We start from the raw sequence: 14,533 nt of genomic DNA, 5'->3' as shown, positions 1-14,533 counted from the left end.
AACCAACACAGTGCATGGTAGGAAATCTCAGCGCAGGACGCTTTCAATGACTGTGCCCACTAACTGCAGACTAGACTGAGGGGTGGACCTCTGCGGCGGAGGCTCCACCGAACCCCTGAGACCGACTCACCGAACCGCAAGGGTTCGATCGAACCCAGGTTAAGAACCACTGCACTAGATTACACTTTTCAACTATGGTAAAAAAAAAAAAAAAAAACATTTTGAAATAATATATTCTCGTTTTAATGCAGGACTTTTCAATTGTATTTTGCCAAGTCCCCCGAGGAAGGAGACTTCGGCAAAACAGGTGTCTGCCGGTGACGGACCAATGGACAGTCAGACGGTGGTGACGGACCGCCCACCTCTGTAGACAAAATTCATGGTACAGCTCTCCTTCTGTTAAAACTGTTGAAAAGGATTCCTACTCCCACTAAATACGAGTAAAAGCAGACTCAGCTACTGAGAGAGCAGAAGGCTTTGTCATTGAAGAAATTCATAACGTGCCCATCAGTCCTTTGAATGAGAAGACATGTGGAACACAAACAAGATGAGGCTTGATAACGTTGGACTTAAAGCTGTAAATATACTGCCGTTAATCAGATTAAGGTTTCATCAGCAGGTAGCTGTGTCAAGCGAGCGTCCCCATAACAATTTACATTCACAGTTCAACACGGGTGTTGTGGAATAAAGCGTAACAGTGGTGATATATTATCCGTTAACAAGCATCTGGATGAGGAGACATAATGAATGAACATCATCCTAATTCACTGTCATTAGTATCACATTTTCCCAGGAAGTGAGGAGATTCCTTTGCTGTGTCTACTCAACAACCTCCCCGTTCCCCTCCAAACCCAGAGCATTTCCTCTTGAATCACTGACTAACAGCTTCCTCTCTGTGACCACTGCACACCCTTATGGCCATTTCCTTAAACACATCTACAGAGGCAATTTACATGGTGCTAGTTACATATGTTCGAGAACCTGCAGTTATCCAAGACATGACTACTACTTTTAGCATATTAGGAGCGTGTGACAGGTCAAACGTGACACCGGCAAGAAATAATTTAGAAGCACTGCTTTAGTGTGACATCCGGTCTACGGCTACGGAGCATTGGTCATATCATATGGCCATAGTTATGATTGTGGAACAGTACTATTGTTGAATAATGCGATCAGCTCAACATTGCAACAGCGCCATTAAATTACAGTATATAAACTGTTAGTCATAAATGTAAAAGCTGTACTAAAAAGAATAGTTTCTGGAAGCTCACAGACACCATAAACTCAAAAACAAAGACCAGCAGTATAATAAAAGTAAGAATTAGAGCATAAGTGTTATACTGAAATGTACATTACTGGTAAATAACAGTTGTTTGCATTTCAACACATTGAATTAAAATAGGTATATGAAAGTATAAAATGCATATAAAATTATTACCCATCTCACGACAAATACCCCCAAAATTTGATCCGTTTCAATAATGTAAATTAAAAATATATTTTAGTGGTGGTGTAGCTGCCCCCTTCTGGACGTGTAAAAGTATTGCAACACATTGATGTAGACACTTATTCATCACCTCTCATGCACAATTTGCTTGAACTGCAAGTTTTCTTAAGGTCGATTAATTATTCACAGTGAAATGAGTTTAAAAACTCCATCTCAAAAGTAAAACTAATTCTGTATTATGTCCTGAAGCCCCCCCGCCCCCAAAAAGAAAAAAAAGTATCATGCTTCATTGGCCCATATCACATCCCTGTGTATAAATGCTACTAAAAACAAAGTAGAACAGTAATCACAAGCAGATCTAAGAATGATCACAGTGTCAATGTCGCAAAATGAGGAGCAATTTAATGTTGAACAGCAGCCACGTTATGTCTTGTGACACAAAACACAATGTTCCAAAAAGGGTAAATAGGGGTCATCGGCTCTGTCCAACCAATCAAATCGAGCGGAGCTTCTCCTCGTAACCAATCGACACACAGAGTTCAAGTGAGACACAGATGGATTAACCTTTCTGTCACCCAGTGATGACAGGATTAAATCGCATGAAGTGTACCAGCAGATGGCCACCTGTTGGCTCTGAGTTTAAAGGAGGCCGTCTGTTTAAGTGAAGGGTGAAAGGAGATGACAGAAGGCATAATGACAAGGTCATTGTGTGAAAATGTTAACCTGAGACGTGACATCACCCAGCAGGACACTTTGCTTCGAATGACCTCATCGGGTTAGGCGTGGAGGTGGGCTGGTGCCTCTCAGCACCTCAAACCACAACAATTGGCTCCTTTAAACAAATCTTACTACCGAGGGCCTGCCTCCTGAACCTGGAATTCCCCAATAAAATGCTTGCCTGTGGCGCTGCGGCATTTTTTGACAGCACAGTCATGCTTTTTTTTAATGACTATAGAAGAGCTCAAGCCTTTAATGCTAGCTGCAACAACAAGTGTGTTGTAGAAAGCTTTATGGATTATTTAAATGCATTTGATATTTAAAAAAAAACTCATTCTTGGGACTCCTGCGCAGACATAAACTAACAGTATCACTGAACCACTTAATGTGTTCTCATCATAATTTCCTGCAGCAGCAAGAAAAATTGAGCACTGATGCGTTTAAATGGACAATTTGCATTGCAGCATGTGTCACTTATTTGTTGTTAGCTCTGAGTGTTGAGGTAATGCTCCACAAATAATACTACATTTGGGGCTTTGATTTTATTGTTTAAGAGTCTTTTTTTGTGTGTGTTTCCTTTCTTTATAGACTCAAATAAAATCAAATAAAAATAAGTAAATATGCCAGAAAAGTCTGTTAAAGTGGCCTGACAGTATACGTAGATGTATAAACAAAAACGTGGACTGCTAATGGCTCTCACGAGCACCCATCTTGTGTTGCCTCTCTCACTGGCAACTTTTTTTTCCAAAAACACTAATCAGCGCATAATTTGTCAGGATTTGAGTATAGATTTATGAGAGCCTGGCAAAAAGCAAACTTTACTGGTTGCTTCAGAAATTCAGAGGATTGTATCTCAGTTTTGTGACTTGTGATTTACAAAAATCAGGTTTACATTGCACAGCAATTTTTCAACTTGTATTTAAACATTGAGAATATGTTTTTTTAAAACATAGCTCACTATCCTATGAATGCAAAGTAGTAAGATTATAGCTACATTGATCAAACTGTTTTTTTTTGGCGGGGTGGTGGTGGTGGTGGGGGGGGGGGGGGGGGGGGGGGTTGGTGGTGTATAATACATGCCAGTTGCCCACTAAATGCATTGGTTTACTTATTATTATAAGAAAATACTTTTTTTTTTTTTTTGTAGAAGTCCTTTCTTATCCTAAATCAGAACAGAATAGTACCACATATGGTCATATAGTAGCGGTCCAAATACTGATCGGGTTGCACCTGCCAAATACACACACATTTATGACACACATGCAAGCAGTTACTTAGTCTTTGGCATGTCAGTGGCATACAGATTGCCCATTTTGGCCCCATAAATATAACTGTAACAGTCTAATTTAGTGCATATGATGCTGGCTACTTCCGTGGAATGTGCACAATGGGAATGTGCTGATTTAGTAACTATTACTATAGAGTAACATCACTTTGTTTTGCCATGTAGCAGCTCCAAGTGCTCCCCGTGTGCAGGTCAAGTAGCTAGAAGACATAGCAGCAGAAATAGAATAGTTTCAACCCCTACATCAGCTCTCAAAGGTGCAAAAAAAAATCAATAAAATAACAGCAAATCTGGCACGCAGTCTCATGCGCTGTGCAGATGTTGGCCCATAAGCTAAGAGACCGGAACACATACAAGCAGAAATGTATCCATATGGAAACAAAACGAAATCAAAATTTACATGCCTAGAAAAACACATTATGGGAACCATATGTTCATTTTAACAATCATCATATAAAAGCCCAGCTGCAGCTGCTCCGATCTTTTTAATTGTACTCTCCGTCAAAACAATAAACATGTTAGATATCCCTATTTTAAAATGCTGATTTAAAAACAGCACGCAGTTGTAAATCTTATTTAAAATGATTTGGATTATCTCCATCCTGATGTGTAATTTGCAGTTGCAAAATCATATAATGCTGAAACTAAAGAGTCTTGGCATGGTGGAGAGCAGAGAGGGAGGATTAACAGAAGGTGACCCTGCAGGCTGTGCTTAAAAAAAAAAGAAAAAAAAAAAGAGCCAAATGTGGATATAGCGAGGCAGCCATTGAAGGAGATGATCAAATGCTTTCAGCATTGATAAAAGAGAGGCGCTCATAGCTTGGAAGGTGCAAGTGTTACTTTTGTTCCAATAACAGCACCTGTCGCCCCGCCTGGGTATTTTTCTCTCTTGGCTACTGTTTTTCAAAGGAAGCTGGCCCCAGCCTCGCATCCAGCCGGTTCCCGTTCACACAACAGAGCACCTATTCACTCCTTCTAACTGCTGCATTGGGCCCCAGCTAGCTAGGGTGTGAAATGAAATGTTACATTTGAGAGGACTCGCCCAAGTGTTGGGGCGCTGTGGTGAGCCACAATGTTTGTAGTCAGTGAACCAGAGCTGGGGAGGAAGACAACCTCATATCTTTTTTGTTTTGTTTTTTTTTAAATCCAAGAATGCAATGGGTGTGTGCACAATGTAATACAAAGCCTCCTTTCTCCACAGTCTGCTTCTGGCATGGAGCTGAGGAACAAGTGGAATATAATTCACCTATACCATCTACTATAGGGCAAGATACAAGCACACACAGCACAAATAGCCGTGACAGTCATAGCGAAGGATATGATGGATAGTAAAAGTCTACACACCCCTTTAGATACCAGACTTTTATGATATGAAAATGAGAAGACAACTCAATTGGGCAAAAATAAATAAATGAAATACTTTCAAGAGGATGAGGAAAATGAACGAATATGGTTCCACAGGTGTGTACACCCACAACAACACAACTGGGGATGTGGCATGATCGGCAGCATCAACCATTCCAAACAGAAGCCAGTGCAAAAAACCTTCCGACTACTGCTAGAAAGCAAAAATGTCCGGTGAGCGCCAACCAGTCTACATTTCAACTTCATTTTAATCTGTTAATCGGAGGCACTTTAAGGTCCTTCTAAAGTGAAATCACAGATTTGAAATACTTTAGAGATGCAATGATCAATCAGTGACTAACCGATTAGCAAATGAATCAATAATTATTTTTGGTAGTTTAATTTAGAGACCTAAAATTGTTTATCTGTTAAAAATTTCAGGCTTTTGAGTCGAATTCTCGGATTTTCATTTTTCCACATATACCAATAAAAGTTAGGTAGACTATACATCCACTTAAAACATATCTCAACACAGTGCAATTTAGTGTATTTTGTTAAATCAAAATAAAAAAAAATGCCAATATTTGCTTTTACTTATGGAAAACAGTGACCAACATTTTTGCCATTTGTTTTAAATTATGAAACAAACAAGCAACCAAATCATGAAAAATGTTTTTATACTAGCATTTTTTGTAATGTCTTATTTTTTATTAATAGGATGGAAATGAATATGTTTTTAATCTGATTCACAAATTATTCAACAAAAATAATAAAATAATTGTTACAGCAGTAAAACAACTTTTAGAACTTCAAGTGCTGAACTTTGTAGTACTGCATTGTGGACGGATTGGGTTTAACGAAATGAATGGATGAATCATTTCATCATCAACAAACCTGATATTGGAACAGGGGTGTGTAGAGTTTTTATACAGCATTTACTCTACATAAAGCCACTGTATGTTTTTCCTGGTGTTCTTTAGCAAACAACAGAAGAGATATACTGCAATGAGACCTGCTGTTACAAAGTAAGCACAGTCAAGTCCAAGGTGTTAAAACAAATGTCCCTTTACCAAACTAAAGTGATCCGCTTGAGTGAGTAGCCAAGAGTACTGATTTATTACTCAAATATTTACTCACACACACGCAAACACGGGCTTAGTGGCAGGAGTTTTTGATGAAGTGCTTCATTGTTGAGGAATGTGTATTGGCTCAGACATGACTGTACCGTGTATCACCAGAGAGCAACCGCTGTTAGCTTTAGCACAAACATCCCTGGTAGTTAAACAGGCTTGAGCTGAGCTAACACACTATACAAACACACACATACTGTACGCACTATAATTTTATTTGAACAATCTCATTCGGAGATTGGCAAAGACCTTGACATCTTTTTCATAGGCACAAATCATCACCATTTTAATTGTGTTGTTTATTGCATTTTTATATGATACAATGTTCTATTCTTTGCTGCAATATGTCATATGAATCTATACATGTACTGTATCTATATATGTAGCTCATGAAAGTTTGATACACATTCATTCATTTAATGTGCACCCTTAACCTCTTGCCCCGGGGTGGGGAACTCCTGACAGTGGGGACACTTTGTCAAGAGCCAAATCCTGCCCGTTTTCTCTTTCTCCCTTGGCCATCGCACCTGATTCAAATCAGCAAGCTCTGTGAAAGCCCATTAATTATCCTGAATGAAAGTGGGAGACATGGAAAACAGGCAGGTTATAGCTCTAGAGGAACCAGCTTGTTTTAGCCCGTAATTCACTACATAGTCCAGCATACAGTATATGTCGCACGAGAAAAGCCAGCCCACGACTTTCTCCATGCACATTAATATATATATATATATATATATATATATATATATATATATATATATATATATATATATACACCTGTATATGTGATTAATAAAGCTTTATCTGAAAATCATAAGAAAACCCACAATCATAGAATAGACAAAGAAAACAAAAAAAGAGACAATGCCTTAAGCCTTAAGTCAAGAAACCTGTACTGAAACGGAAAAAAAAATATGACAATGGCTCAAATAATAGGAAGAGGAATGTATTCATACAGAGAACAAATTTCTTGGACAAGACCACTGAATAATAGACTAAGCCCAAGCTCAATATGAGGCCAATTTGAAATTCCCAAGGTACTCTTTTGCAACGGCGTCAGACCCCCACCAAAAGACTCAGCTGTTGCCCATAATGAATTCTACACCAGGTGAGCCGGCATGGCCTACGTGCTTTGTTTTCTGGTTTCCATACAAATCGGATTAACCTTTGCTGCCACTGGAAATTCATCAACAAGGTAGAGATTCATCAGTCTTGCTCCAGTGCAATACTGGTTCACTGTCTGACTGCAGACGGAGATTAAATGCTGTCAAATTGTCCTTTGCCCTCTCAGGCCCTCACATTTACAAAGCATGAGGTGGGCACAGTAGCCTAAATGGAACTCCCAACGCAACTGGGAGAAAAACTAATATTTATTAAAGGTGAAAAATGGCACATAGAGGCAATCGAGATGGTGCTGGTTACATATGTTCAGCAAGGCTAAAACTAACAGATACTTCAGCTCCGTCGAGAACCTGCAGTTATCCGAGACATGACTACTGCTACATTTAGCATATTGGGAGCGTGTGATAGGTCAAACATGACACCAGCAAGAAACTCCCACCTACCCTCCCCTTACTCATCATCGTAGAGCGGGTCAGAGGTTCAGCTACCATGGCTGTAAGATGTTCCAGTTCTTGGGTCAGTCTTTTTCCACTAATGGACTTAAGTGGAATGTTGTCATTCATCAAGGGCCAAGAGTTCAAAGCATACATGACCAAACTATAGAATCCTCACACCAAATGAAGACTTCATTTTGATAGCCAGCAATTAACGGCAATGAGGAAAGCTAAAATGAGGAAACAGTCATATTTAAGCAATGTGTTCTCTCAAATTAAGTGTGTCATTGGCTACATTTACATGCAGTCGGGTGAAGGTTGCTTTACGTCGAGCTTATGAAGAAGTCGGAATATCACGGTTTATATTCTGCTGAAGTCCCTAAATGTAATCGTTATATTTATCAACAATGTACATTAAAAATATTGACATATTCCATTACAACATTAACCTGATCCATGTTACTTTTTAAAGGAAGTAATCAGTAAAGTAACTTAGTTCTTCGTTGTATCTTTGGCAACACCGGTCACTACTTTCTGGTAATCATGTTCTAGGATGACCCCACTGGACTTCCGGCATACATACGATATGTTTATTTGAAATCCACATTCTCATCTTTTACTAGTATTGGATGTTTTGCGTTGTTTCTGGCACAAATGGGACTACTTCACAGTCCATTGTCTGAGATTATGTTATCAAGACAGGTCTTTGTGCCTGCAGTGTTTTTGATAACTGGCTGCTTTTGTGTTCTAGTCCAAGTTCCTCTCGGCTGGAGCCCTGTAGGGGTCACTCCAACCCATGAGGTCAAAACACACACACACACACACACACACACACACACACACACACACACACGCACACACACACACACACACACACACACACACACACACACGCACGCACACACGCACACACACACAAGATTGGACTTCCACAAACAATGGATAACTTGCAAAATGAAATGATCATTTCAAATCCTACTTTTATTACAGGAGCACACATTTATGACCTTAGAGATCCAATGTCCCTTTTAAAAGCTGCAATGCTCAGACACACAACCAAAGTCAGTTAAGGTGCAAAGTGGCAAAATTGTCCATCTAAGACCCTCTGACGGAACAGGGCAGAATTACTAAGGTGAAGAAGGGTTAGAAACCAGGCGGAAGCTAGATAAAAACAAAACTATATTCACGTGTATCCGGCTGTGGTAACAGGAAATGCTGTGTTTAAGTCTATTCACGGCAAAGAGTTCAACGCTATCATGATGTCACTCCCAGTGGGAAACAGTAATTGCACAAGACCATTTCCTGTTTCCCATCAGCCGTCTCGGGCTTTGAGGGGGGAATCCTGCATTTCGTGGACACCGGGCCCCCTTGCACTTGCGACTCGAGGAGAAGCAATGAAGTGAGAGACTTGTGAGCATAGAGGAAAGAGCACAGACGCCAAGAATGCTGTCATTCCTAGTACAGACCTGTTAAAACGCGAAGAGTCAGAAAGTGACTCGCAACGCGGCATGAAAATAACAAAGCCTGCTCGCGTAACACCTCACCAAGCCATTATATGACTAAAGAATGTGAGAACCTCAGCACTGAAATCGTACTTGTCTTTTTAAATGGGATGCCAAGCGCAAAAATAACAAGGCTGTGTTCTACTGAAGAATTCACCTTTGGATCAGTGCTTACTGAAAGTACAGCTTCATACAGTAGATACATACTCATACTCATCCAGTTTACTTCATTCTCAGTGGCACTGAATCGATTGCAACTTGTGCTGGTTGTTCTAGAACACTTCTCCAACGGGAGATCGAACATAAGAAGGCAATTTAGAGGGGTGCGTGACATTTTAACATGGTTTTTGCAGGCATCAGCCCATCTAATGTAATGCTTTCAAACAGGGACCACCAACGCATTGCCCGTGGGCAACAAGTAGCCCCCAAGGATCACATGAGTAGCTCGTAAGCCTGTTCTGTAAATCTCTTACAAATTATGTTTTAGAAATTTTATAAACAACAATACATATATTACATTTACATTACATACTACAATCGATGTACATGTTTACCACAGATGTTTTTTTATTGTGAGAGATCATTAATATTATTGGGGTTTCATATGAAAGGATATAACACAAATTAACCTTTAACAACAACACTATGACAGATGCTTTGTGCAAATTTGTCATTTCAGAAGTGTGTATCAAACTAGTAGCCCTTTGTATAACTCAGTACCAAAAAAGTAGCTCTTAGTTTTGAAAATGTTGGTGATACTTGATTTTTAATGTCAAGGACAGGAACAGTACAGTTTCTCTTTAAATGAATTGGAATAGAAAATGACTGCAAAATGCTGTATGTCTTTATTAAGTTTTATGCGGCTACGCATTGTTATTAGTTACACAATTTTTCAGCAGATGAGCCAGAAATAGAACTGATATTACATGATCTATCTCCTGGAGTTGCTGGATAAAATACGCCTAGAGATACAAATGTAGTTCTAAAATTAGACATGGATGGCACAGCTGCTCATGCCCTTTAAAGGGTTAAAAACATACCATACTCCTATGTGAGTCATGAAGTTAGTCATTTGGCGTGAGGACGGGGTGGGCGTGCATTACAGGTATATACGACCGGAGGGAGAATCCCAAACGGCTTTTCGCTGTAATAACGGCAACTTGTGATGATCCAGCAGGAGATTTTATGAGAGCAAATAAACCTCCACAAATTACAGTAAGACAGCAAACTGTACAGCTCAGCCTCGCACAAAGAAACCCTGTCTCATAAACCCGCCCAGTCGGAGGGTGAGATGGAGGAGGGAGAGTAAACATGCGATTGGGTAAGGGAGATGGCAAAGTTGACCAAGTGGAAACTGATATATTTTTGCCAAATACCGATCTCTCTGTGTGGCGACCTACAGACTGGAGATAATTGTTTTCCAAAAATCACACGATGCATTCCTCTCCTAATAAATGCAATAAAATAGCTACATTTAAATAGTTTGGTGTCGTTTCACAACATAATTGGGCAGATTCAGCATTCAGACAAAGTGCCACTTTCATGTGAGGATGAAACAAATGCAGGCTCTGTGTTCACAACTGACACGTTTATTAGAGACTGATCAATTTAGGCCAAACAGACCTCGTGATCTGTGGATTGCCCTAAGGCATTCAACATCATTGCTGTGGTGCCTTGAGATAAGTGTTTAATTCAATTCTTCTCCAGCCCCACAAATAAACAAACCCCCCAAAAATGGTATAAGCCTTTTAATAATGAAAATTTTATTCTATGATAACGTACTTCATGAAAACATACGATAAATACAAAGGATAGGTGCATAGAGACTCCAGGTTTCTCTATCTGGCCAATGTCAAGACTTATGTTAAGTTATTGCAACTCGTGAGGCTTGCCAATACCAGACATCAATACCTTGGACAAATAATAATAATAATCTGACATTGAATAATCCCTCCTTGGCAGTAGTTGGTGCTGCAATGCAGTATTTTGACACATTTGCAAGTCATCTGTACAAAGGTCTTTGTTCCCAATATTTTTGCCATTGTGTTAAGCGAAATTTTACATGTCAAAAGTACTTGCAGTATTGGCGCTTGGTATCTGTGAGTACTCAACGAGTGAATACTCATACCAATACCGGTCTGAAAAAAAAAGACCTATTAAAGATTCCTCATTAAATTATATAAGTCAATGCAATTTAAAAACATTTTTTGGTCATAATTTGTCCTTCAATTGTGCTGCTGGCACGCACGCCACGGCCACGTAAGGGCACTTCATTACAAAACCGGTTATTAGACTCTAAGCTATTCAAATATTAGCCGCTCCTCACAGGAGAAAATGATAATGTGGCTGAGTGTTTCTTAGAGTAAATGGTGCTGTAGGTCTCCAAGTGTTGCAGTGCTGTCTGTGTTCAAATATCCGTTGTGTTATGGGTAGCGTCACCACCAAGTCAATGTAATTGGTTAGCCCATGCACCTATTGGGTTTCCCATTTGATATTGGTGATAGGGTAGTAGAATCTCTGTGGTTGCTTTAAATACAAAATGCTTAATTCTATGTGTTTCATGTGTACTTTGATAATTACCTTCAGCTAAACAGTTTAAAGCTTCTTTTTTGAGAATACTTCCAGTCAGACTTCTACTTGCCACTTGCAAAGTGAGTTGGGTCACCTGCCCCTATGCGGCGCTCATTTCTCAAGTTTTATTTTACAAGTCAAAGCTGAAAAAAAATAATGCTTCAGTGTGCTTTTCAGGTCAGACAAGATCAAAAAAGCGTTGCACAGCTGCACCACAGACACTTTCTTTTAACAATCATTAATCCCGGAAAAATCCAGCCAATGAGAACTTCTTGCCAACGGATAAGAAAGAGACCCTTTTCCATCTTTGCAAAGCAGACAGAAATTGTTTGTTTATTTACTCTTGTTACTGGCAGCCTGGCATCACTCCTTCCTCTGTCCAAACACAATGGGCAACACACACACAGGCACACGCACACACAGAGTTGAACACATGTGGACAAACGCTCCCAGAGGGACCCGTGAGGCCCAAAATTCACAGCTGTGCACTGCAAGTGAACCCCGAAAGGATGGATGGCATGCACAAAGTTGCTCTCACTGTTAACGTGCACGCCAATGCCAGCATGACTACACAACGCTTGCAAAGGCTCAGCAACACCAAGGCACAGCTGCAGGCTCAACGGGCCACCAAAGGGGATACACTGTATTCTGAAAATAGATTTCGGCTGTCATTTAGCCTGCTTACTAGCAAGCTGGGAGGTCATTAAAAAAAAAAAAAAAAAAAAACGCTCATTACAACTTAAATATAGTTTAAATGTGGATGACAAGAACCCTCTAAAAGACAGAAAAGTGCACATAAAGGAAATCTGAGTTCAATGCATGCATCATATAGCCCTATAGTTTGATCATATTTGCTTGTTGTACTGAGAGATACTTGGGGAAATAATGCAGCCAAAATATTACAAACAGCTCTCAGGTACAAAACAACACCACTCCAAAAACATTACTCAAAAGACTGAGCATTGCTAAGCTTTATTATCTTTGTAAATGCAGGTATGATGATACAGCATTTGCGTTAAATATTAGCATGTGCAGCCATACAGGACTAGTCACATGAATTGCTTTATTCAATACATTTCATGAATCATAGATTAATAATTGTATATGAGAATTATTTGGTAATTTAAAAAAAACTGTTGATCAAAACTGAATGTTTCCTGATTTATATTCTTCAAAGTAGGCATCTACTCATATAACAGCTTTGCATTCCTTATGATGTGGATGACGCTGCATGAATTTGAATTACTTTCATTTCACAGCATTATCAAAAGTTTATACCTCAAATTCCTTGACATCTTTATGTATAAGAATTTGAAGTTGTTTCCAAACTTCTGTTTGCTAGAGTACTTAAGGGAGTGACTACAGGGAAAATAATACATTGTGTACAACGATTTGAAATAAAAAGTGATTTCAAACAACTTTTACCAACAAACAGACAAATTAGGGTTAATAAGGTAGTAAAATACTATATGTCATAAGGTCGCTGTATTGAAGGAAGAGGGAAAAAAATAAATAAACAATGCATTATTTGAAAAAGGAAAAGATAAAAGTAACTAAAAACTACTTATACGACAGTACCATATGAGCAATTATTGTTGTTTAATATATATTAGCCAAATGTTTTTCCTTTGCCATAGACTTTAGTAAGTTTGAAGGTAATGTTACAGAATATTAGAAACAGCTGTCAGTATTGAGCAGTGAAGGACACCACAATAATAAACACATTGTTCAACTCATATCCCTCAAATATGGCCATGTTTATCTTTGTATAAGGGCAGAATAGTCGATGATATAAAGGAATTACATGCAATTTGGTGTTCCGGCAAAAAAAAAAACAAAACAAAAAAAAACTTGTTACCTGCAAACTGAGAGCAATCTGCCGGATGTACATCATATTAAGGTCCTCCAATATCCACAGTTTTTCCTCCATGTTTGTCAGTTTATCCACCGGCATGCTTTAGATTTAAAAAAATCCAGAGGTTTGCTCTTCTGTAATCACAGAGATGCAGGCGTTGCCGCATCAATGTAACATCACTGACAGGTAGCGGACTGCAAAACAAATCCACTCTGACAGCGTACACTCGTCTTTATGGCTTGTTTAGTGCGTAAAAGCGACGCGTAAAAAGTTGGTGTGGCATCCAAAACGTCAGCGTGCCAGAAGCAATCGTGGGTGTTTGGGTGACGAGATGTTCAGAAAATCCTGCAACTCATCCACGTCTTCTTCTTCGTCTTCAAGTTTTCCACAATGATCCACTCAGGGTGCCCACTGTCACAACCCAGCCCGGAAAGAATGGCGCCTTTGAAAATGCATCTCTCTCCTCTTTTGTGCGCCCCTGTCACGACTGTGAATGCGAGAGAGTGTCCTGGTCGAAGACAAGAGAGCTCTTGACAAAAAGGCCATCGCCTCTGCAGGAATGACCCGCACAACTGGGCCAGTGTGCGCACTCCTCTCCTTGTAACTCCCTCTCCCCTCCCTCCACGCTACATTAACCCCTACGACGCGCCTCTGTCTGGAGATAGTAATGAACTAAAAAAAAAAAAAAAAAAAGCAGACACGAAAGGGAAAAGGGGAGTGCGGAAGATTACGCGGCAGCCTCCACGCCCTTTTAAACAAACAAATAGCGAATTCCACATTTCACACAAGCATGGCGAGTGGGTGGGGAAGGTTATGTTGTTGTTATTAAACAGGCCATTTAGTTGTGACAGCGAGCATTAAACTTCAATATAACACAAATCTAAATTGAGCATCACAACAAAAGTCACGTGGATTTTGTTTCTTCATTAAGCCCTAAACTGAATGTTCACATAAATGAAATACATTTTTGCAGGACTTGAATTCCCAAAAGTAGAGCAGTAATACAAATCCTGTTTTTTTTTTGTTCACTCATTAACAAATGAATTCAAAAGAAAATAAATAAATACAAAAAAAATGAACTACTGCAACGTCCACCACCATATTAAATGGAAATGCCAGATAGGGG

The 14,533-nt window shown here is 39.4% G+C and overlaps 1 protein-coding gene across 2 annotated transcripts in view; it reads right to left on the bottom strand.

Annotated features, from left to right (window-relative positions):
* Positions 1-14,533, bottom strand: part of rtkna (rhotekin a) — a 74,148-nt gene that overhangs the window by 31,410 nt on the left and 28,205 nt on the right. The window contains exon 1 of one of the 2 annotated variants that reach the window (XM_088432908.1): positions 13,411-13,928. The exons of the other annotated variant lie outside the window; for it this stretch is intronic. Within the exon in view, the coding sequence (XP_088289034.1) occupies positions 13,411-13,506 (96 nt within the window). The 5' untranslated portion in view covers positions 13,507-13,928. Of the gene's footprint in view, positions 1-13,410; positions 13,929-14,533 lie in introns of those variants that run through there. 2 annotated transcript variants of the gene reach the window in all.

This window comes from Hippichthys cyanospilos, chromosome 1 (genome assembly GCF_059441005.1).
Source record: "Hippichthys cyanospilos isolate Australia breed blue-spotted pipefish chromosome 1, RoL_Hcya_1.0, whole genome shotgun sequence".
Lineage (NCBI taxonomy): Eukaryota > Metazoa > Chordata > Actinopteri > Syngnathiformes > Syngnathidae > Hippichthys > Hippichthys cyanospilos.
This window is presented reverse-complemented; position numbering and strand designations above follow the sequence as displayed.